We start from the raw sequence: 24,575 nt of genomic DNA on the forward strand, positions 1-24,575 counted from the left end.
TTTGCCGGTGTCAGGCGCCACCCCAAGCCTTGAGATGTAGTGTACAGGAGGTGAATTCGAGCTTACCAACTTCAGATTAGAAAGAAGAAAAAAAAGCCCGACGATTTGAATTTATGATTAGGTCAAACGAGCAACCGAGATAGCCCAGTCAGATAGCCCTGTAGGCGGCGAGGCTAACTTATAGCGGAGAAGTCCAGTCCAGAGGCTCCTACATGTCTAAGAACTCACTTAAATTATCCGCGATAGATGCGTTTCGATAGACAACTCGGTTTGGTGGATCAGACCGAGTCGGTGGTAAGTCATGATTGTTCTGCCTCCTTTAAGCTACAGCAAACGCGTCAGCGATCAGTCAGACATGGTTTGTAAAATTCGTGCGGCGAAGCAAACATGCAGTGAATCATTACCAGAACAAGCCATGTGCCACGTCTAAGTCCAAACCTATGGGCGAGAGGCACGCGAGTTGGATGGTCAAATCTGTAACTAATTTATGCTAGGAAGCAGCACTAAGCTAATGGAGCGCGACTTATTGCAGTTCGTAGGTCGATATTATTCATATATTTCACTGTCTCTTGGCACGTCAAGAGGCGCGAGAGAAGAAAAAATATATTAATAAAACCGGGCGAAACGATTTACGAATGCTTCTAACATTGTGATTCTGAGCTGCACGTAAACAGGCGAGCTTGAAAGTGGCTGGGTGTTCTTGACATTTCGACAGCTTTGTAGACAGAGAAGAGTAGGAAAATGCAACTACCGATTTCCGCCGCGTAGGTCAGTATTGTGGTGCCGTCTACGTGAAGCAAAGGCCAAGAAGTTGATTGGCCATAAACGTCCAAATACACGGCATTGGCTCAACCTCCAGGATCCCCTTTTCCCTGGACACGGCTAAGCCATGCACAGCTACACGTTGGAGGGTGCAGTTCTCGTTTGCGCGGGTACGTGGCGTCACGATAAACTAAACGCCCGCTATACGCAGACGCCCGTGCGGGGTTTCCCGAATTTATAATTACTTGCATATTTGCCTAAGCTGCAATGTAAAATTCTGCAATGCATTCGAATACAGCTATTCAACAGGTGGCAACTCGCTAGATTTTCCCGCGTTTCCCGTATTTCAACGTTGGGGTGCAAAACGCGCAAAAGAATGCGAATTGAAGACGAGCCCATGCGTTTCACGCGCGTGATAGCAGCGCTCTCAAAGGGGTTTTGGAAGAATCAGTATCACTCAATTTTCGAAGCCGGGAAACCGTGACGGCGCACATGGGTCTGTAATTTTGCGCACTCATCATCTTCTGCAGATAGGCGCGCCCAGAAAGTATGTTCCTTTTGTTCCCTTTAGCAACGGAAAGAAACCTTGCGCAGGCTATGTCCATCTAATGCGTTTTGACGGATCTTTACGGCGGCATATGCTGTTGTGGGTTATGTAACTCATTTTTGCTTGACGTCTAAGTTTGTAGATATTAACGGGAGATCTCAATGGTACCACGCCACTGACCAGCTCTTGAAGAAGACAGCCATGCCCTTCACCAATGATCAAAAGGATAAATTGATCCGGGCTCTGGGGGCGGCGCATGGCGAAAAGAGGGTGGCAGCTAAGCTATTCCGGATGTGGCTTTGTGGAGGACGCCCTACTCCGTCAATAATACTTAGAATGTACGAAGTTCCTTGCGAGACAGGTAGCATTACAAGAAAGCGACACAGGACCACGACGGTAGTTCAGGAAGCGGAAAAGGGTGTTTTGGCATTATTTGCTTTTAACCCTCACGGTAGTGCGCGCGAGGCCAGTGCGGAGGCCGGAACCTCAAGGTCAATAATGTGGAGTAATATAAAAAAAAGGTCATACGCACCCGTACCATGTATATCTTCAACGAAAACTTGAAGACTCAGATTTTGAAACAGACTTAACTTTGCAGTTGAATTTTCACGAAATGTGAACCACCGGACTCACTAACTCACTCGCGTGCTTTGGACGGATGATGCTAATTTCTCCAGAAACGCACAAGTTAATATTCACAACGCGCACTACTGGAGTGATAGGAATCCCCACTGGCTGGCACAAGCACGACACTTATACCAGTGGTGGTTGAGTCCACGGTGCGGTAATTTTGATGAAAACACCTTCCAAATTATCTTTTTTTGACAACACACTACCGGCGCAACGCTACGTCAACGACATCCTCAAGGGCCCCGTGAATGACGTGTATTGCAGCGTTCCACTTGTGCACCTTCGGAACATCTGGCTTTAACACGATGGTGCTCCTGCGCATAGCAGTACTCAGTCTCGAGCGTGGCTCGACAAGCTCTTTCCTGGAAAGTGGATTGGCCGACGCAGACCTGTGCCCTGACCTGCAAGGTCGCCCGACATGCCACCGCTGGACTTCTTCTAGGGGGGGGGGGGGTGCGACGGGTTACGTGAAAGATCGCGGGTATAGCAGCGAAACTACCACACCGGACGCCGCAATACCAAAATTAGTAGAGTCTGCCGTGAGGTTCCAACGTCGTTGGCCAAAGCAGCAACAGCACAAGTGTTGGAATGAGGCAAGTACTATATTGGCTTCAGACAGTGACTTGTTTGAGCACGTCCTATAAGTGGCAGTGGAAAATAACCGCTCGAAACTGGTTTAAACCTGATTGTTTAGCTCACCTTCATGATGTCACCCTATTGTGACATCAAAAAAAAAAAAAATCTTGCGACAAAGATAGAAATAGGTAAAAAACTGCTCTGTTTTGCCTCGTTTCCGGAGTTCAAGAGGCAGAAAGGGTAAATGGTTAAAGCAGTGGCACCTTTGGATGATTTTTTGTGGGCGGCTGAGACGCCTTACGTGCTTTTGGTGAATTTTTTATTGAAATAAACGGCTGAGTAGCTATTTTCTGTTCTTCGAGAGCTGCCATTTATTTTTTCCTTTTTCGTGCTCTTTCGCGCCCTGTTTTTTTTCACCGTTGGTTGAATTTCTTTGATTCTTGTACCCGCCGCGGTTGCTCAGTGGCTATGGTGTTAGGCTGCTGAGGTCGCGGGATCGAATCCCGGCCACGGAGGCCGCATTTCGATGGGGGCGAAATGCGAAAACAACCGTGTACTTAGATTTAGGTGCACGTTAAAGAACCCCAGGTGGTCGAAATTTCTGGACTCCTCCACTACGGCGTGCCTCATAATCAGAAAGTGGTTTTGGCACGTAAAACCCCAAATATTATTATATTCTTGCGTCCGCAGTTTCTGACGCTTATCGCACCACGCTAGTTAGGTCTCCAGCCATCCTACATGATGAAGCTTTACATGATGCGGCGATAAACGAATGCAGCCGTAGATCTTTCAAAGGTTGCGGGGAGGCGCTTAAGTAGGAGCGCGCATGTATTTCATATCTCGCATATTTCGCGGCTTTTATTTTTCCTTCGATAAAAAACCAGGAACACTTCAGCCCGAAATAAATGCTTGATTCGGAGGTTATTTAAGGTGACGTACAACTTTGTGATTTACATATTTGCGATTCAAGCAATAATTAAAAAGTTCACTAAATAAAAAAAATAGTTAATACTTCGTCAAAACTGATAGACAAGGCGAAAATAAGTGATATTCGAAATTATAACGTGAGAAAGACTCAAGAAGCCGTAAAATATGGACGCGGCCTGAAATTAGTAAGAAGGTAACTAGGCATAGGACTAACCAAGATGTATGCACTCAAAGATAAACAGGGTGATATCATAAGCAATCTCAAAGGTATAATAAAAGCAGCGGAAGAATTCTGTACTGATCTGTACAGTACTCACAAAACTCAAGAGTACCCCATTGGAAACAATAATGAACAGGATACAGAAACTCCTCCTATAACTAGAGGTGAGATCAGAAGGGCCTTGCAAGACATGAAACGGGGAAAAGCGGCAGCAGAAGATGGAATAACAGTTGGTTTTATCAAAGATGGAGGAGACATAATGCCTGAAAAACTGGCGACTCTCTATACAAAGTGTGTATCGACTGCAAGGGTCCCAGAAAACTGGAAGAATGCAAATATTATACTGATCCACAAAAAGGGAGACGTTAAAGAACTGAAAAATTATAGGCCCATTAGCTTACTCCCAGTATTATATGAAATATTTACCAAAATAATCCCCAATAAAATAAGGGCAACACTGGACTTTAGTCAACCAAGGGAACAGGCTGGCTTCAGGAAGGGATGCTCTACAATGGATCACATCCATGTCATTAATCAGGTTATCGATTAATCCGCAGAGTACAATAAGCCTCTCTATATGGATTTCATAAACTACGAAAAAGCATATGATTCAGTAGAGATACCAGCAGTCACAGAGGCCCTGCGTAATCAAGGAGTGCAGACCGCTTACGTAAATGCCCTGGAAAATAGCTACAGAGATTTCAGAGCCACATTAATTCTACACAAGAAAAGTAGAAAGATACCTATAAAGAAAGGGGTCAGACAAGTTGACACAATCTCTCCAATGCTATTCACTGCGTGTTTGTAAGAAGTATTCAAGCTTTAAAGTGGGAAGGTTTAGGAGTAAGGATCGACGGCGAATACCTCAGCAACCTTCGGTTTACCGATGACATTGTTCTATTGAGCAGCACTACAGACGAGTTACAATAAATGACTGAGGACCTTAACGGGGAGAGCGTAAGAGTGGGGTTGAATATTAATATGCAGAAGACAAAGATATTCATGAACAACCGGGCAAGGGAACAAGAGTTCAGGATCGCAAGTAAGCCTCTAGGGTCTGTGAAGGAGTACGTTTACCTAGGTCAACTAATCACAGGGAACCCTGACCATGAGAATGAAATTCACGGAAGAACAAAAATGGGTTGGATCGCATACGGCAGACATCGTGAGCTCCTGACTGGGAGCTTGCCGTTATTATTGAAAGGGAAAGTGTACAATCAGTGCATTTTACCGGTGCTGACATATGGCGCAGAGAGTTGGAGACTTTTCTACTCTAATAAGGAATCTATTATTTTGAAATGACTGCCTGCAGGGTTCGCAAACAATGCTTTATTAGTCTAAACTGATCGCTTTAGTGTCCCTTTATGAAAGTGCAGTGGCGTTGCAAATTCTGCACAACTTTATCCATCGACCGCAATGCATCTCCCAATATATCGACAATATTATCGTCAACCCGCCATGGTTGCTTAGTGGCTGTAGTGGTGGGCTGCTAAGAACGAGGTCACGGCATCGAATCCCGGCCACGGCGCCCGCATTTCGATGGTCGCGAAATGCGAAAACACCCGTGTACTTAGATTTAAGAGCACTTTAAAGAACTCCAGGTGGTCCAAATTTCCAAAGTCCTCCACTACGGCGTGCCTCATAATCAGATCGTGGTTTTGGCGCGTAACACCTGATAATGTAATTAAATATTAAAAAATATCACTAAGCAGCAACTGTTTGCATGCAACACTGGTTTTTTTCTTGCATATATAATACTTCCAACATGACATGAGCGGAACGACGTTCCCATAAATCCTGTTTATAATAGAGATTTCGAGACGCTTTAGGATATGCGGAATACTGTCAACTGCATCAATGTTACTTACCGGCATTTATTTTGCTTTGCTGCGATTAAGTCATCGTAGCTAACATTCTAACATGACACACACTAGGCTGGCATTTCCCTTACTTCGTGTTGTGCTTTGTATAAGTTCTTGGGTGTGGCATGGGAGCATGGCACGCCAGAAGCTAGAAACCTGCTTTTTACGTCGTTCTTTTGCTTTGCCAACAAGCACAACCACTTAGACGGTAACTCTACCAATGGGCAATAAAAACCCAACTGGAAATCTTGCTGGACACCTAATGCAGCAGGCGAGCGGATGGGCAGCACACTCTCGCAGAAAGTCTTCTTACACAGACACAAGCCCACCATATACGTGTTTATTAGGTTACTGGTTTCCAACAAAATACCAGCACAATGATCCTTGATGCTACCTTAGTGCGTTGGCAAAAGTGGTAGTAACAGCTAAGTGAAATGTAGGTTATAACTGCCAAAAACTATGTTACTTTCATTGCAAGAGCTCTCATTGCAATCCGCGCAAGCACGTGAAAATAAGTTTAAGGCTTCAGATTCGTAGACTTGCACCGTTTTAAATATTACAGAGGGGTGCGCAGTTCTCCTTATATACGATGTTCTTTCAAGTATATCAATTTTTGAGTTCTCTTACGTTTTTCGTTAGGTAATAATTCAATACAAACCAGGAACAACATCAGTCAATGAATTATAATATATTTATAGGTATGTTCAAATACACTGGACACAAAATGCCAATATCGAACCATTAATTTTCTCATGCTTCACAACTATCATCGCACAGCCACACTAAGGTAGGAGATTACCTCTGCTATCTACCTCCTGTTTATTTTTTGCTATTTTATACCTTGTGCTTTTCGTCATTCATGAAATGTATTGCCGTATAATGCAACTGACGGTTTAACTGTATAATGTACTATTGTCACTAACATTGCTTCGGATGTAACGCGCGAACGCACTGTGCTGGTTACAAGTTATGTAAGTGGGCTACTCTATAGGGCGACATCATACAGACCACTAAAGCACAGACCACAGGACCGGGTATGGGTAAGCGCAAACACAAATATGCTGATCGGTGGTTTAACCAGGTTCGTGCGACAGAAAAGCTAGGTACCATCTATCATGCCTAATCCTGTTATTTGCGCCATTATGCCTCTTTTATATATAGTACGTCTGGCATCCTGTATTCTACTTAAACACTCGGACGATACAAATTAACTCAACCCGCAAGTTTTGGCTGATGCTCGTGTACTGCCAAAACAGTCAAGCTTACGTCTTTGTCATTGTGAATACATATGTATTTTCAATTTACATTTACAGCCAGTGCATCAAAATCAAGTGCACGAGCGTGGCATAAAAAGGAAGGAGAAGGCTAAAAGAAATGGAACAAGCAATCTCGTACCACGAACTTATGGACGCGTACAAGAGCAAATGAAAGTGAAAGAATTCAGAGCCGGTGTGCGCTCTAATTCAGACGCTCTTCAAGCAGCCCGTAGAAAAGATTTATTTGTGCTGTAATGCTTCTTTGTAGTTGATCATGAAGATTTTGTACAAATTCTCAAATGTTTAGCGCCAACCAAGGCACCCTTGACTAGAAGAATGCTTGTTTCATGATGGAAACATATGCCAAAACTAAGGAGAACCTTTAGAAGCACTCAGTCAGGCCAGTGCCGTGGCTGTCATCTCGGTATATTGAAAGTCATACATGCAGTCAGTAGGCACCACTTCATAATTTGTTCTTGACCCTCTTTTAGTGATCCACGTTTTCCCCCAGCTTTTTCCATGGTATTATTGTGCCCTAGTTGGAGCATCGGACACTAAAGCGGAAGGTAGCAGCCTTGTGCTGCGGCCGTATGACAATGCATCATAGCAAACAGAACAATAGCCTACAAGCTCTCCAACGTGTTGCTTGAGTTCAAGATGGAGGGAAAGATGGCCACCATGCACTACAGCTACTAATGACCACGCGTGCACTACGGCTGCACATCGAAATGAGCAGCGTTAGCTTTTTGTAAATCTAAAAGCACTTGTAAACTCTCCGAATAATGTGAAGTGCTTCAAGACTCGCAGCCGGATCCATCTTAAAACTGTTTTAGTTAAAAGGTAATTAGTTTGATAATAACTTCTCTTTTTATTACCTCGAGACATTTCGAAATACCTGTAGCTGCGGTAGAGGGAGTCCCAAAGAAATAGCTGAGGTATTTAATCTGCCGTATTTTTTAGCAAGTTTCAGCGCATATTCTGAATCACTCTATTCAGACAGAACCATGCATGAGCAGCGCATCAAGCAGTGACCTCCTTAACTGCGTTGTTGCTTACCATGTCGACAAAGAAACGTCTGAAGTGTTATGTAATTTGGATAGATATAAAACTATAAGTACGAAAAGGGTTGAAAGTTATACCTGAAACGTACGACCTCACTAACAGCGAGTGTTCTTCTCCGCATCTATGGTCATTACAACCGCGGACCCAAAGATTGAAGTCGAAGTCCGTCACTTGTTTAGTCAGCCGCAGGTATCCACTTGAGAACGCGGTGCTCCCTCCCTTATCAACCGTGACAGCGCAGTCAGCCGAATGAGTGCACCGGATCCAAGGTGTTCCCTCCGCTGTTTTGTACTGAGCAAAGCAGAGAAACCGTGCTTTTCGGCGGCCCTAAATTAGTGCAATCGACGCACACGCACGCGGAGATAGAAGAAAACAGACGGCCTTAACTTTCACCAATGTCCGAACTTTCAGGTCAGTGCCCGCATTCACAAAAATCTCTTATGCCAGGGGCCGCATAACGTAAAAATATTCCAATCTGTTTCTATCCCAATCTCCTGTCGCTCAAATTTACGTAAACGCCGGCGCAAGCATCGGGCGGTGACCAGCAGCGTCGTTTGAAAAGACCAATCAACGGCACTCCTCGTTTAAAGAAGGTCACTTTTTTGCTTTGAAAGGGAATATCAGTGCCAACATTGAGCAGTTTTTCTTATCTAATTAACTGACAAGAGGCGAGGAGCACGCTCAAGTGGAGAGAGTTTCGAGGGGGCCGAGCCAGCAGAGCGAAAGTAGATAACCGGATAAAGAGTGCAGTGCTGGCGTCTGTGATTGGTCCGTTTCCCCTTGGCTTGCGGTGGCTGGTCTAAAATCGCGGCGGCGTGCAACGGAAGGTTAAAATTGTCGCCAGAATGAATGCTCAGCAAAGAAGAGTTGGCACAGCGATGTCGTATACGTGCCGAAAGGGCTCTATGGGGTCATACTGCCATGCAAAAGTGTTTATTATACGCAAAGAAATCGATGCTCCACGGCAGCTCCCATTATCCAGTGCCAGAGCTATCGGCAGTCAGCCATCTTCTATTCCTTTCGGAACGGGGCATTCTACGGCTATTCAGGAATAAATTCAGGTTTGTTCGGCATATTAATGCGTTTTTAACGCGTACACGTACGTCACGTCAACGCGGTGCGTTTTCGCGGTTTTGGGACGTCACGTGAAAGACAGACAAAGTGGGCGTGACCTGCAAGCGTTTGACCAATCGCAGAGGGTTAATGGCGAAAAAGGCGTCGAATCAGAAATAGTTATTAATCTTTGGTTTGGTATAATTATGCATAATGAGTGCGCACACATCGTGTCAGATGCGACATTTTCGTGGTTTTCGTGACGTCGCATGACAGACGAGCGAAGTGGGGGTGGCTCGACAATTTTTTTTACCAATCGTTGAGGGATGATTGCCGAATAGGAATAGAAAAGTTTGGAATAGGTTTACGCTGTAGCGTCCCATAATTGTGCGAGCAAATTCTGATGCCGGGCATTTTATTAGTAAAGGGGGCCAGCCAATGACAAACAGCACATACGAACGAAAATGTTTCTGAATCCAGCCCCTACGCTATGCAGATACGTTTCACCAAGTGCGCAACACTGAATGTCTCAGAGTGACAACATATGAGATGCAAAAGAAATCCGCATTAAGACACATTGTTAATACTGCGGTTATAGTTCCTGTCATTCACGATTTTTAGAATCATTTTATCATCAATTTTATCATCATAAACATCATAATTTTAGGTGCAATGCAGGAGAAAAGGCCTCTCCTAGCGATCTCTAATTACGCCTGTCTTGCGCTGGCTGAATCCTAGGAAATTTTCGTAGCTTTATCACACCACCTAATTCTCTGTCGTACTCGATTGCGCTTCCATTCCCTTGGTAGCCATTCTGTGAATCGAATATGCACGGATTTTCAAACTACGGCCCGCGGACCGGATTCATCCCGCGTAGGTCTGTCAATGACCCGCGGACGGCGGTGGGGCTCCCGACGGCAGGGGGAGGGGGGAAGTAAAGTTTCGTTCGTTCTCCGTCCTCGCTTCACCGTTGGAACTTGAAGCTTCTCGGACGATGATCGGCAGTTGTTGATCAAACGCAGGCAGGAAACGATGAGGTCAGATGTACAAGAAGTATTTATACGTAAACATTTCTATATACATGGCAGGTAAAACAAATACATTACAAACTTGAACAATTGAGAAACAAAGTCTCACTCTTCGACTGTCTCAATGACTGTTAGAGCCCAGACTAGTTTTAACGTACATAGTGCGGAGCCTCACTGATCTATCAGTAATACTGATTTCAGCCAAGTCTGAGGGACAGCATGTCGTCCCGATTTTTATAGCCCCAAATATACAAAGAAAAAAAAGGCGGTAGGTCCGTTGGCCCGTCCCACAGGTTCAGTTGCCAATCAGAGTCAACCGTTTGTTAAGCCACAACCCACAGGGATGGGCTTACTCTCAAAAATAAACATATTGGAGAACAAAGCTATTTTCCTTCGCCAAAACTCCGTTGCCCTCTCATTTCTCCGTAGTTAGTGACGGGCTCAGCAAAACACGCCAGGCCCGAACAAGTTATCGCTAGACCGTTTCAAATCCCAACGGCGTCTAGGCCGCAAATGTCTCGGAAGCAGGGGCACCGGCACCACGAAGTGCCGCTGTACTCAAAGTTTGGCCGTGTGGGAGACGGATGACCCTCCTTGTCCTTCAAACTTATTGTCTACAAGACAAAGTTCTCCGAGTGCGTGTTTCCAAGACGCCGTCGTCTGAATGAACTCTTTACGTGTGCACCGCATTCCTACAGCGTGCACGGTAAGCTGGCCTTCGACACCACGCAGGGTGTCGCACCCAACAACAAGGCTGGCGATTACGTTCCGGACGCGTAGCAGATTAGGTCCATGCTCACTGCATGTGGCACGGGGTCAGAGCTGCTAAGTCCTGCTTAACCTCGGCGGCGCCTCCAATTAGTCAGGCACGCGGGCGCCAGACCCACAATACCTTGTACAGCGGTCCGTTTCAAGGCTGGTCTGTGTGACCCGTCGGCGGACTGCCAACATCGTGCGCACAATACCGACTTCCAGGAATCGGCACTCGCCCGCCTGGCACCTGCCGTGACGCGTCACCCAACCCGGCGCGTTGCCTGTGACCCCACATAACACAGCAACTGGCGCCCCGCTGACATGGGGGGAAGTGAACCCCCTCTCTATACACAAAGCACGAGGCCGATTCGTGAGACTTAAGAACCCGAACAATCAGAGCGACCTTACAGGGGACTCGTTCTTACGCTAGATGAGTCAACGGATGTGACATGCGCAGCCGAACTTCTTGTGTTCATTGGCGGTCTTTCTGGGAGCGATTGAAAGTTAAACGTTGCCAAGATTAAAGTAGACCAATTCGAATGATTGCGTGTAGGATGAAACAACACCAACGCGTTCTGTCCCGTGGGTTTCGCTTTTAATGCGAGTTGCATTCTTGGGACACTTCACGCACTTTCGAATGTCTATGTGCCCGTCGGCCTGTCTGTCTAACAGTTTTCTCGCCATATTTGGTCGATGTTTCTTTGTGGTATGATTGCTGGAGCACTGGGCTGCAGTGGTGAAGGAACCGGGTTCCAAACCAGCCTTGCGACCAACTTGCGTCACCCTGTATGTGGCACTGTGTATGTGCCGCTATTCAGTGACCCCCTTTCACGTTAACTTGGGTAACTAGATGTGAGCCGCTGGGCACATTTTGGTATCAAGTGAGCCTCTTTGACATCAACTCGGGTCGCTCGGTGTGTGCCACTGGGTACGCACTACCACTGAATGATAAAAAAAATAGGAAATATTATAAGCTGCTATAATAATCCTAGTAAAAAAATGTAAGTTGCTGTCTGCAACAACTGCGAGTTTCAGGCAGAAGATTGTAGTCAGCGAGTGAAAAGATCACGCTACTTCTTCGCGAAGAAATCTTTTTTTCGCTGTACTGCAAGAGGACATACCACCGCTTACTGTTGCTGGCAAATTCTTTTGCGTTACAAGTGATCGCAGGCAAGCCTTGTCAATGTCATCCACTTCTGACAATAACGATCCACTACAGACATTTCTGTGATGAGCATATGGAAGAATAGCCGACACCATCATGACCCCATGGGGCTTCAGCACAGCCGAACGACTTTATATTCACTCGACGTCATAATTCAGAATCCTAAACGTCTCTTACTTGCTTTCCTTGCTTTAGTGAATCATACCTGGAAGTAATCGACGTCGCTGTTGACGCACTCCCAGCGTAGCAAATAGGTTCCAACGTGGTCTGGAATAGCTGCTTTATCGGTGACCTTTATGTCGGGAACTGCGTACGTGTGATACACGCAAAATTGTCGCCACACAAAACATATGTAGAGCTTATTTTAAAACGCTGAAGTTAGCCTATAAGGAAAAAAAATATGGGGCTCTGGGCTGCTTCTTCTTCTTCTTCTGAAGTTCTGAGCTCTTTATTTTGTACTTTTTTGTGTCACTGGGAAACCTAACGTAGGGAAAACAATGTTTCCTTAAATGTATATCTTTTACCATCACTCTAGACGCGTGTGGGAGACGAATAAAATAGCACCACTGGAGACAACAACTACGGCAAAGCACTGAGAACAAGGACATAAACACGTCAGAGCATGATTCCTGCTCATTTTTGTTTATAAACATTTGCATAGCAGAATTGTTATCCAGTCATTGAGTCAATGCATATATTATCATGGTCACTTGAGCTTTACTTTTAGGTTGTGGCCAAAGGTACAGTCGAAGTACCCCTTCAATTCTTTAAACGAACGACGCAGTATTTCTGAAAGCCCTTCGAACACACCTGATTCACTTTGAAAATTTTCCTTTTAAGATCCATTGCACGTACACGCTCAAATCATATTAGAGGTACGTCAGAAGAGTAAGTCTATTTTCAAAGTAAGAACGACTGGCATGCCCCATTTGGTCTTGAGAAAAAAAAACATCCACGGTACGGACCTCGTGAATCCCTGCAGTGTATGTTTACGGTGTAAGATAGAGAGGAATGCCGGCTCGCTGGATTCGACTCATGTCCGCCGATTAAACCTTCGTAGAGCAAAACACAGGTGGCAGTGAGTGTTCAAAATAATTGAAAATAATTATACGCCCCCTGAGGCAGAAAAGCCGCGTAGTCCACAACGAGTGGCTGGAAAGATCGTCATCAGCGTGGAATAAAGAAGAATAAGTTGGATTAAAATGAATTAAGGTGGAACAACATTGATTAAGGTGTAATTAGGTGGCTTAGGGTGGAATGAAGTGTATTAAGGTGTATTAACATTGCTTCAGGTGGAATAAGGCGGATTAAGGTGGATTTAGAAACAAGTATCCCGGCATAGGACTTCGGTTGGGAGCCATGTACGAGGAACTATACAGGGAACCCTAGCAACAACCGCGCTACTCTGCGGTTGTTTCCTCTCGCAACGCCGACAACACTGCGAGCTATCGGCGCAGCGATGGGTCTATTGAACCTTTATCCAGGTGCTGAATCTTATAGCGGTTCGGAAGGGGAACCGCTCACTTGGCCTCACCTGATTGGTCAAAATTTTGCTTGCGTCAGAAGCCGTCAGAGACAGCGGTGCGGCACCGCAAATTATGATCACGTCACGCGTCTGTCAATAATTTTCAAAGCGAGCCCGTCGTTGGCTGAGAGGGGAACCGCGCGCGTGCGTTGGTTGACTCGGAGGCTATCACTTGCCTTTGTTGAGTACTTGGCGTTGCTCTTTCGGTGTCGACCACGGCTGGAAGTGCTATACGCGTTCGAAGAGATGACGGATAATTATTTGCACCTTCCCCGCCGGCTTTCTAAGTAGACATTTTGCAGGCTACGCTACGAATTCGAGGAGACTCGGGTGCAAACGTACCAGTGGTCATTCCACGCACAGGAGGGAATTGCGCGCTGCAGTTCATCGCCACCGACCTGCAGCTCCTAGAGCTCGGTCGGAAGCGAAGCATTCGTCGGAACGGCCTAGGTCCCTGCTGCCGACACTGTCCACGAAGTTGATCTCCGAATTACTGTGTTGGCTGGTAGAAGGGCTGGGTCAGCTTTCCCATGACATCCGCTTCAAAGCCAATGCCAAGGAGATATTCTCATGGTGGGATCGAATTTCCAGTGCTATCGCCAGCGTGAATAGCTCGCAGATCGCCGTTGAGCAATCATAAGGGTTCAACCTAGGCTGGTTCAACGCTTCCTTCGTTCGGCTGATAAAACTACAGTCAGGATGGGAAGATTATTAGGAGATCTCTTATTTGGCTGCCCTTTTTTCTCTAATTCGGGAGGGCCGCAACTTGTTCCTCAATTTCGTGGTACAGCGCGCACCGTCAGCACCACGCTCTTCGATTTTACTTCGCGCACGCAATGCAGGGCCCGTATATCGTAATGTTCGATTTCAAGTTCCATTGCTTCTATCACGCGACGCGCCGTGGGACAGATAGCAGGGATAGCGGCAGCAGCGGCGGTGAGCGAGTCATGTCCGAGCCGATGACGAAGGGCGAAAAAAGAAGGAAAATTCATATGGTTGGCTAGTAAAGGTGGCCCTAAAAACAAGTTCAGGGTTTTGTCGCGCTTGCCCCTTAGGAAGTGCTGGCAGTGCGTGCCCGTGCGAGCTCCTGGTAGCAGACGACAGCGCTGCACTCTGCCAACTCATTTAGGCTTGCGACACCACCTATCGGCTGAGAATGAAAAAGAATGACATGAATAAATTATTTCTGCATTGTGTAAACGCCCGCCACCACACGTTCATACTTTATAACTTGCCGTATAATATTCAATTTATATTTTATATTTATTTAGCAAACACAAACATTCTGCAGTTCCTCGATTAACTCGTCATATAACGACGCAAACTTCATAGGTGGCACCCTTTCACTTATTGGTCGGGTCTTCCCCTTCTTCCACCACCGGCTTGAGAGTGGCACATTTAGTGACGTGAGCGGCGAAGCGAACGGTTTGTTTTCCGAACCGTTATAAGATTCCGCCCCTGGAATCTACGCGGCGCCATCGGCATTATGCAAGATAGTGAACTCGGCGTTCCTGCCTATCTCCCCAATATGCATCCGTGGCGCATTGAAGTGAACGCATTCGGCTGTACAAGATCAAACACAGCAAGGCGCATAATAGGCAGTGGTTATATTCTGTATGTAGTCTTGACATGGCTTTGCATAAATGAGCCTGGGGCGCTATAACGCAAAGCTATTGCATACTCTTCTATTCCAATTCTGCAATAAGCCCTCCGCGATTGGTCAAAAACATGTTTTCGCCCCCCCCCCCCCCATTTTGCCAGCTGGCTTACGGTACGGGTCTGTCAATCGACATATTTTTGCCAGCTTTTCTGGTGCGGAAAACCAGACCAGACCAGACCTGACCAGACCCGTACCGTAAGCCAGCTGCCGGGTGCTCTACGAATCATCGAAAAGCGCCAGTGGGATGCGTAGAGAGTGTTGTATATGGGGTTCCGCTGTCCTGTGGGAAAAATACATCGGACAGACAGGAAGATGTCTTAAGGACCGATTACGGGAACATTGTCAAACTGTGAAAAATAAGGAATACGGTCATCTGTCAACCCACTGTCAAGAATGCGGTTGTGCGCCGGTGTATGAATCCTGCCGGGTTCTTGCGAAGCAGAAAGATAAAGACGTGCGAGAGATCATTGAAGCGCAGGCTATCTGGCGGAATAGAGACACGTGCGTTAGTGCCCCTTCAATCGACCTGTTAAATAAGGAGACGGCTTTTTTGGATGGGTAAGATTTGGATAAGGTGGCGCCACTGTGCATGGTTTATATAGGTGTACTTCCTGAAAATCAAGGTGTTGAAGTTAGCGCATTCTGTTGTCGTCTCCCTTCCGTCCTTGTTTGCTGGCGCTAAATATGCTTTCAGTTAACCAACACGCCCAACAAATTGCAACGTGGAGCGGTTTTGTAATTAAGCGATTCACATATTAAATACATATGTGCGTCTTTACATTACTTCTTAAGAACAGATGAATCTTCAATAAGTTTACAGCGAACTGGAAGCGGTAAAATGGATCGAAAGAAAAAGTGCGTTGGTAAACGCTTTGAAACAAGGATGAAATAGCGGAGTCAGCTTCGCGGTTAACGTTGTCGTCACGTGCATCGGGGACCAGTCTTTTTCAGTGTAAGTGAATATCAGTGGGGGGTTAAAGATGAATAGCCACCATACGACTGATTTCAAATAATGTATGCTGGCGTCCTTTTTTTGCGGGAGGGAGGGGGGGCGAACGCCCTTTTAATGTCTATTGTGGCCAACTGTTACCTTTGTAGATTCATTAGAAGAATGTTAGGAGGTACCACTGTACTGTCCAAACGCCCTTCGAGCGTTCACTGAAAGAAGCGCCTTATACTGTGTGCTCATGGTGGCTGTCTGATCGTCATCGTGAACATCGATATATGTCTACTTGCCGGATTAAGGTCTCCCCCAGCGATCTCCAATAATCCCTGTCATTGCATCAGCCCCCGACTACCATCGGTACCGGCTTATTTCTTCATCTCATCAGACCACCTATTCTACTGCCGTCTTTCACTGCATTTCTGTTCCAATCTAATAATGCGATCCTGGGGCTTTACGTGCCGAAACCACGATGTGATATGAGACACGCCATAGTGGGGTAGTCCGGAAGAATTTGACCACCCGGGGTTCTTTGACGTGCCCTCAATGCACGGGGTTTTTTGTTTTTTTTGTGTGTGTTTTTGCATTTCGCCCACAACGAAATGCAGCCGCCACGGCCGGAATCCCCAATAATTGGCTTGCATAACTCCACTGCTTCTATTTCATCTCAGCTCAAACACCGGCTACCAGCGTTTGCTCTCCAATGCAGACCACCTTTTTCCCTCCTGTCTCTTCGGGATTGGTTGATATGTTAACGCGATAGCGCTAAGCCTGTGTCGCCGAAAATACCGTCTCGGCGTGCGGTATGCCGCGTCGGCGTCCGGCGTCGTACGTAGTTACAGAAAAAGAAAGTTGATTTGCGAACTACCCATTCCCAGGCCATCCATGCGATGCAAGGAATTGACTGAACTAATTAATTTGTCAAGCTAAAATACGCGGAAAAATCGTAAAGTACGACAGAAACACAACCTATCGACATGATAGCTCTTGACTTGTAATTTGACTATACGAGAAAACATAATTCTGTTACGCGAAAACTCAAAGAAAGCCCTTTTCCAGCGCTTCTACGATTCACGTCCCCCATTCGCGCACGCCGAAGCGTGGGTGTCTCGTGGCCACGGAGCGGCGCCTCCGGTTGCTTGCTCCAGCTCCGTTTCCTCCAGCTGGCGTTCGCCTCTGCAGCATCGCGGCCCCCGCAAGAGGCCGTGTTGTTTTAAAGCGAAGCTTTCTTTGCCTCTGCCTCGGACTTTCCCACTGCTGCTGCTGCGGGCTGCTGCCGTCGCGCACGCCGCGTCGGGGGACGGTATACAGATGAAAGACGCGAGTAAAAGAGAAAAGGCGACGGGAGAAACTCGTTTTCACCCCACCACGTCGAATGTGCACAATGCCCTCTGGAGCTCCCTGGCCGTCGCCCCGTTAGCCACTTGATAGCTGTAATTATCCGCGGATCCTCTCATTAGCATTGCAGAAACTGCAGCGATTCCCTTTCTACTAACGTGCGAGCTCAGAGGGGACGCAGATAGAACTGTCGAGAGGATAAGAAGGAGAGGAAGAAGAGGCAGTGCCGATATAAGAGAGGGGGGAGGTGACGTGAGAAGGCAAGGAAACCCCACTACTATACGACAGCGGTTGCGGGAAAACCGGATGAGCTTAAGTTCAAGTTACGGTGCAGTACGTTGCCGCTATTTTTGAAAAATAAACGCCATGCAAATATGTCCAGCGGGCAACTTACGCAGGGCGTGCAGAAGCAGAGCCGCATAAATTGAAGCGCACCGCCGGGTCCAGGAGACACTACGGAAGCGGTCGACCGTCAAATAAACACTTCCGTGCCCGCCGCGTTAGCTTTGCGGCTATGGCATTGCTAGAGGTCGTGGATTTTAGTCCAATCGCGGCAGCCGCATTTCGACGGGGGCGAAATAGAAAACGCACGTACACTTAGATTTTGGGACACGTTACAGAATGTCACGGCGTCAAAATTAATCCGGAGGCCGTCACTACGGCTTGCCTCATAATCCGAGTGTGGTTTTGGAATGTAAAGCCCTATAATGCAATTCAAGTTTAATACTTCTGCCGCCATGCGATGTGCCATGTGATGAAATGACAATGCTCAACCCTCTCAGAGGTTATAAAATATGGCGCACAACAACGCCTCAAGCAAACACGTCTCCCTTTGTGTCCTGTGTACTACGCAGACAAACAGCAGTGGTGCATGCAAGGTAACGTTTAACATCAACTGACCACTCTCGTGTAAGCCTAAACGTTGAAGAAATTAAGCTTTAAGCGTCAGCATCACCGCTAATTATCGTCAATCAAGGCATCCTGCACGGAAAGCTTCGCTTACATTGATTACCACAATGTGTGGAATCTGCATAATTTTCTTCTACCACAAAGCCCGTCTTCGTGCATAGCATTCGTAGCGACCATTTCGAGGTAAACATTACGGTTACATATGCTGCAGTTGCCGGGAAGCGTGAGAAGCAGTCAGGGATCATTGAATTCTATCGGGCGTTCCACTCTTAAAGGTGAAGCTTAAGCGTCCTCCCAGTTTTTCAAGCGTTGCTTTGGTTTGCGGACCCTCGCGGAGTTTTCTGACCATTGGCTGCTGGCTGGGTGCTGTTATCTTGCCCAACCTCGGTCTGCCAGACCAGCAGCACCATTCTCGAAACATTAAGCTTCTCTTTCATGTATACATCTATCGTGCCAACGTGAGCTATAGCGCTTTCTGATTATAGCCGCGTTTTCATGACGATTATTTTTATACAGAGTGATCATTTTAAAGTTTTGTGAAATTCAGAAAAAATAAGCTGTTGTAGATAAGATAATGATAGTCCTTGTGCGGGATTAATCATAGAGGAGGGCAGCACTTGCACAAGAAATTGAAACACATATTCAACTAATTAACAAAGTTATACTAATTATCTTTTGAATGAATTGAAATTAAGGAATTGTAGCCGGGCAGTTTGCAAGACGGTATCCACTTGGAATAAATTTCCAGAGTGATGCCAGCTTGGAGATATGCCCCATCAAACTAGCCCTAAAAAGGCACTGTAGTTCGACTGGCTTTTTTTTTAAACAAAACGCTCTTTTATCCATTACAGCGCAAAAGGAACTGCAGCCGCCCATGTATCTCGTTCCACGCTTTTGGAAATAATATCTCGAAAGCGACGCCATCTGGGAAATTCATTTCAAGTGGATACGCCTTGCAAGGTCACCGGATAGAATTGCCAAGTTGCAATATGTGCTGCAAGATAATATAATTAAGACCATAATTGGTGAATTTTCCTTAATTCGTTGAATATGTGCTTCGATTTTTCGTATTAGTAATGTCCGCCTCTTCGAATAATTCAGCTCAAGGACAAGAATTCTGCTATAAAATTTAAAAATGATCACCCTGCACTATCCAGGGAAAACACGGGGAATGCGGGAGATGCAAAGTCGAGACGATGAGCAAAACGCCTCACCTTCTCGTTTTGCTCATCACCCTGCACTATGGCACGTACGTACAATTGGGAATTGTCCGAGAAGCGGCCGCACATTTAACACACGTAAGAAAAAAAAAGAGAAATACGAGGCAATACACGACCCGCCGTGGTGGTGTAGCCCGATGGTGTAGTGGTGTAGGCCGATGCCGCGGGATATAAATCCCGGCCTGCGAGAGCCGCATTTCGATGGGGGGACGAAAAAAAAAACGCCCGTGTACCGCGCATTGGGGTGCACTGTGTAAGAACCCCAGGTGGTCGAAGTTAGTCCCGAGTTCCCCACTAGGGCGTGCCTGATAATCTTAGCACGCTTTTGGTATGTAAAACCCAACTTTTTTTTTTACGAGGCAATACATGGAAGTTTGTCACATTGTGCATAGCACGGATGCGTGACAACACACGCGCGTGCACCTGTTTCTCTTACGCCAAAGATGCACGAATGAAATGGGCCAGTTTATGCCATTTGCTTAACCACTTCACAAAAGCTTCCCTTGACATAGATGCCAAAATGTGCCTTGGATCCAATATTTTTTTTTGCGTTCAACCACTCGCTGCGCGAGCTCATTCCGTAGCTTATGCGTTATGCTTCAAGTTTTGAGCAAGCACTCATAGGCTAGTGCCGGTGAGGTGCACTACTTCTATACTTTTCTTGTCTGGTTCGGCGTATGAAATTGCGATCAGCATTTTAACATTTCAGTGAGTGATCTTCAAAGCTAGGTGAAAGGCATATGTTTCTGTGCACTTAAAAAAAGTAAAATTAAAGTTTACTCGGCTTCCTGTGCCTGTGGTTTTTTTACGCTTTCGTTTATTCCTAACGGGACTTTATGGCTTCTGTACGGAAAGTCAATATGTAGCGATTACTTAATGACACATTCTGAACCTCTCACACTTGGTCAAAATGTTTTGTGTAACCCGAGGCGGACCTTTAGGTACTGGCTGTTTACTTCTTCTTCCCTCTCTCTCCTTTTTTCTTTTATTTACTGGCACTAGTATGGCCTACGGCATAAATGAAAAAATAGGGGCTTCTGTTCTCCAGCATGAAATCCAGGAACGGCCAGTGCCGAGGATGGTGCGTCCTCTGCAGACGACTCGCTGCTTTCCTTCTCGCGATCACTGCAAGGATGAAACGGCACTCGCAACAGAAAAAATGGCGTCTGAACAAGCCACGGGCGCTGCTATCGCTGTGGGCTAATCCGAAGGAGGAGGCTCACGCAGGCGTCGCACAACAAGACTGACCGGTCTGCGTAGAGAAGGCGAACGTAGCACTTACGGTCTTTCCACGTAGTCACGGACGCCGAAGCAGGCGACCCGATCATCAGCCATCCGCCTGTGATTGTGAACTGTGCGCGCACGTCAACATCGTAAGTCGCGCCGGAATCGAGCCCGCGCACAGTCAGTTCTTGTTTCTCGGTGTAAACCTGGAGACACGAGGCAGCGCTCGTGCGACAGTAGCGCACACGGAAGCCGTTGTAGAGGCGGACATCGTCTTTCTCGAAGGACCAGGCGAGCTCGAACGAGCTGTTGCTTGTAGATACAGCTCTGACTAGAACGGGCTTTGGTAGGACTTTGAAGGGTGGAAGGGAGACAGAGAGAAAGAGAGAGAGAGAGAGAGGCAAAACAGAAAATTATTTTGATTACTCTGCTCTGTGCAAAATACAATGTCAGTTGTTTACCACCCTAGGTCCCAGCATATAGGGTACGCGCTCTGTTAGCGCGGTATGATGCAGTTACATTTGGCGGCACTTGTGCGGCGTTCACCAGCAGATCCCAACGGGATAAGCTGAAGGGTAGCGGGAGGGAAAGAGGCAAGTGATGGTTGCACGTCGTCGAATTCGTTTGTCCATATTCCGGCAATTAAAGGAGTGCATAAACTGGCATACTGGCAGTACCTCGACGGACTAGACAAATGTTTTCCGATTAGCGGGAGTGCCGTTTATGAGAAATATGTGTAAAGGTGCACCACTATATGTCATGCACCCTCGTACCACTGTTAGATGTGTTCAGCGTAAGGAATCAAATGTAGCAGCCAATTTGTCTCGTGTTCTAGGCGTTGTCGGCGGCTGCTGGATTGACGAGACTTCGCTAGTTTCCATTTCGAGGAAGCGCTGGCGCCATGACAAAGCAAAAGCATAGCTCTTACTGCTCTTGTCGGCAGCAGAATAACAAGTGCTCGTGCAGACACAGTCCAAATTATGGAGCCGTGCGCTATGAGGCGTCCGCAAAATTTCGGTTGTCCTTATTGCGGTCCCCTATGAGGCGAGTGGTGGCGTTACGAGGAGTTCCACGTAGTACAGGACGTGCATTAAACATCTGTCAGATTTGTGCCGCTTTCAGTCTTTGCCAATCTTCTTAAGGAGGGCTTTGTGAATACAAAAGAGAAAGGTGACGCCTAGAAAAATGATTTCAGATCCTGCCTCTTTCTAAAAAAAAAAAATCCTCTACAGCTTGTTTCTGTTGCGTATAGCGAGAAATCCGGAAATTTTCATTCCGGATGGGGAATGCTTTCTTGCGTTAGCCAAATACAAAAACGAACCAATATAAAGGTTGTTGTTCCTTTTACGTGGCAATTCCGTTTTCAGTGATTTAGCTTTACCGAGATTCTGCTTATATAACATTGGATGACCGCTTTGCACGATGACAGTCAGCGTGTAGGAAGCAGCGACATAAGCAATAGTGCCTTTTTTTCACGGTCCCAGTTATATCTTCCATGCAAAAGTATCGTTTTAGGACCATGCTCCCAAAGGCTACTTTCCTATTGTACGAAACGATACGCCGCATTATCACAACTGTCAGTGTTTAAATTATAGTCGGCACGCATTGTAGCTTTCATCCCGTATATTTTCATCGTGGCACGCAAGAAGTATCATTATGCCACCTTTAGTGTCACATTAGTGCCACTGGCGATTTAATGCAATAGCTGGTTTGGGTCCAATGGGGGAAATACTCTGCTCCTCAGGCCATGGAATACACTGGGGCTTTTCTGTGAGACAGCGAACTCGATGCTAAACTCTAAAAAAAGTGCTGCCAGATCTTTTTATGCGAATGATTTCTTTTTTTTCTTTTTCAGAGCTGTCCACGGTTTTCTTGGATTGGCGAACGGGCCCTGGGGCGTTGCGCTAGGCTCTCAGGTGGCGTGGCCGTCCATCCGCCCATTTCATCACCGTCATGGTCATGCCAGCTTCATCTTCGTCGCTGTCTTGTCATTGTCACACGCGTTCGTGTTAAATGCAATTGGACGTTTATTATGTAAACGGCTTAAAGACAGTTTCTAACAGAATTATTTTGACCAAGCGTTTTCTTTTCAGTCTTTGTACCCGCAGCCTTAAGCCGACCCTCAGTAGCTAGCTACAATACACTGGTTCATAACAATTCTCGGAATTTGTCCTACTATAAACAGATTTTTTAGCATACATGCATGATGCATAACACATTCGTACATGTGTGCTTTTCCGCAATGTATATTTCCACTTGAGGTGGGTTTTAAGATTTGTGTGCTTACGTTTTGGTGGTGTTCTGAATGTTGTGTTCACTGCAGCGCTACAGTTTTTTCCAAGGCAACCTTTGAGGCTTGCCATGTAGTACATCCAAGGCTCCAGATCGGTAACAAGAACAGTAGGCCTCGAGGACGTCGTGTCGGTACCTTCAAATTCCCACATAGAGTAGAAATCAAGGTTTCCTTCGCCCTGTAAAGAAGCAAACATGTTTGCGAAAGCGGCGATAGTTCTGTTGACATTTTAACAATCGATCATTGTGCTATGCCGAAAGCACGATAATTTAGCATCTCAAAGGCTTAGTTCTTAATTACCTTTTTAGCAATATATGTACCGTACGGTTTTGCTGTAGATGTTTCATAGCTGTAGACAAATTTGAACATAGGCGACGCTAGAGAGGGCTACTTCAATACATATTTAAGAAATCGAGGCTACCCCTTTCCCCATATTAGACGCCTACACACACCGTAGAGATTCAAACATACTGATCCGGATGAAAACGCTAAATCTAAAAATAAAGACAGCAAAGAAAAGCTAACAAGATAGCCGTTCTACATATGCTCGTGCGTAATGTACTACACGTTCACAACAGACTTGCACATAACGAATTACATGTAATCCGGTAACATTTTTGGTAATATTGTGATTTTGCGATTAGATTGTTAGCTCGGCAACATTCACTACAAGTCAAGTATTGTTTTCTGCAACAAATTACATGCAACTAGTTACGTTGTTAACGAGGCAAGTTGTAAGAGGCGACGCAGCTTTGAGAACCTGAATTCGTCGGCAACTGCAGTAGAACGCCCGAGATCGTGCCATGAACCATCCTCGCGGATTTTCAGACAGGCAAGCCCTGGAGCTCAATAATTATTCTCTCAGCTCAATGCTCTGCCAGATGATGGCCGGCGAATGGAGCAAGTGCTGGTACGTCTCGATTGGCGATGGCCGCATTAATGCTAGGAAGTCAAATGCGGACGATTTTCTCAACGTTTCGATAGCCCAAGCGAGGGCGTCTTCTCCAATTATCAGCAACAGTGAAGCGCTGTGCTTCACAGAGGGTCCAGATGCTGAGTAACCATATATGTTAGCAAGATCCATATGGGTTCGAACCCAGCGCTTCCCTCCAGCGCGTGCACCAAGCGAGCGTTTAGTGTCGTTGCTGATGTCTTCGCAACAAAAACGACAGAACACCGATGCCATTTTTTTGGAAAGCAGTTGTCAGTGAACATAAGCAATGTGTGAAGAGCAGCAGAGGACTCCCTGAGCGTGCCGAGACCGCTGGTTCTCTTTCCTCTATCTGTGCTTAGTTAATATCAGTTTTGGAGGCAAGTAACTTAAAAATAATCTATTGCATTCGAGTAACACCTGAGTTACTTACGTGGGGTGGTGATTCAAATTCAAATTCTTTATATATCGGAAACAAGTTTTATCGCTGACGGGGCTAAAAGCTGCGGCCTGCAGCTTGACAGAGGCCCGGACATCATATTCAGGGCAGGGTGCGACCTCGACGTGCATGTCGAACCGTTAATAATAAGAATAAGAATACACTATAAGAATGCGCCATACTAGATATATTGCTATAAATGAAAAAACGTGCTTATATACAGAAGAAAAAAATATATAAAAATGTCGAATA

General features: G+C 46.2%; 2 protein-coding genes across 4 annotated transcripts in view; one reads left to right on the forward strand and one right to left on the reverse strand.

The window, feature by feature from the left end:
- LOC139051572 (uncharacterized) overlaps positions 1-22,702 on the forward strand; it is a 61,736-nt gene extending 39,034 nt beyond the window's left edge. For both annotated transcript variants that reach the window (XM_070528538.1, XM_070528539.1), the window contains exon 5: positions 22,516-22,702. In XM_070528538.1, the coding sequence (XP_070384639.1) occupies positions 22,516-22,698 (183 nt within the window). In that variant the 3' untranslated portion in view covers positions 22,699-22,702. The remainder of the gene's footprint in view (positions 1-22,515) is intronic.
- LOC135917092 (uncharacterized) overlaps positions 1-24,575 on the reverse strand; it is a 63,704-nt gene that overhangs the window by 14,579 nt on the left and 24,550 nt on the right. The window contains exons 4-6 of one of the 2 annotated variants that reach the window (XM_070528537.1): positions 22,948-23,131; positions 20,719-21,012; positions 12,047-12,147 (exon numbers count right to left, since the gene is read on the reverse strand). The exons of the other annotated variant lie outside the window; for it this stretch is intronic. Coding sequence (XP_070384638.1) covers positions 12,047-12,147; positions 20,719-21,012; positions 22,948-23,131 — 579 coding nt within the window. The remainder of the gene's footprint in view (positions 1-12,046; positions 12,148-20,718; positions 21,013-22,947; positions 23,132-24,575) is intronic. 2 annotated transcript variants of the gene reach the window in all.

Source organism: Dermacentor albipictus, unplaced genomic scaffold (assembly GCF_038994185.2).
Source record: "Dermacentor albipictus isolate Rhodes 1998 colony unplaced genomic scaffold, USDA_Dalb.pri_finalv2 scaffold_12, whole genome shotgun sequence".
NCBI classification, from domain to species: Eukaryota; Metazoa; Arthropoda; class Arachnida; order Ixodida; family Ixodidae; genus Dermacentor; species Dermacentor albipictus.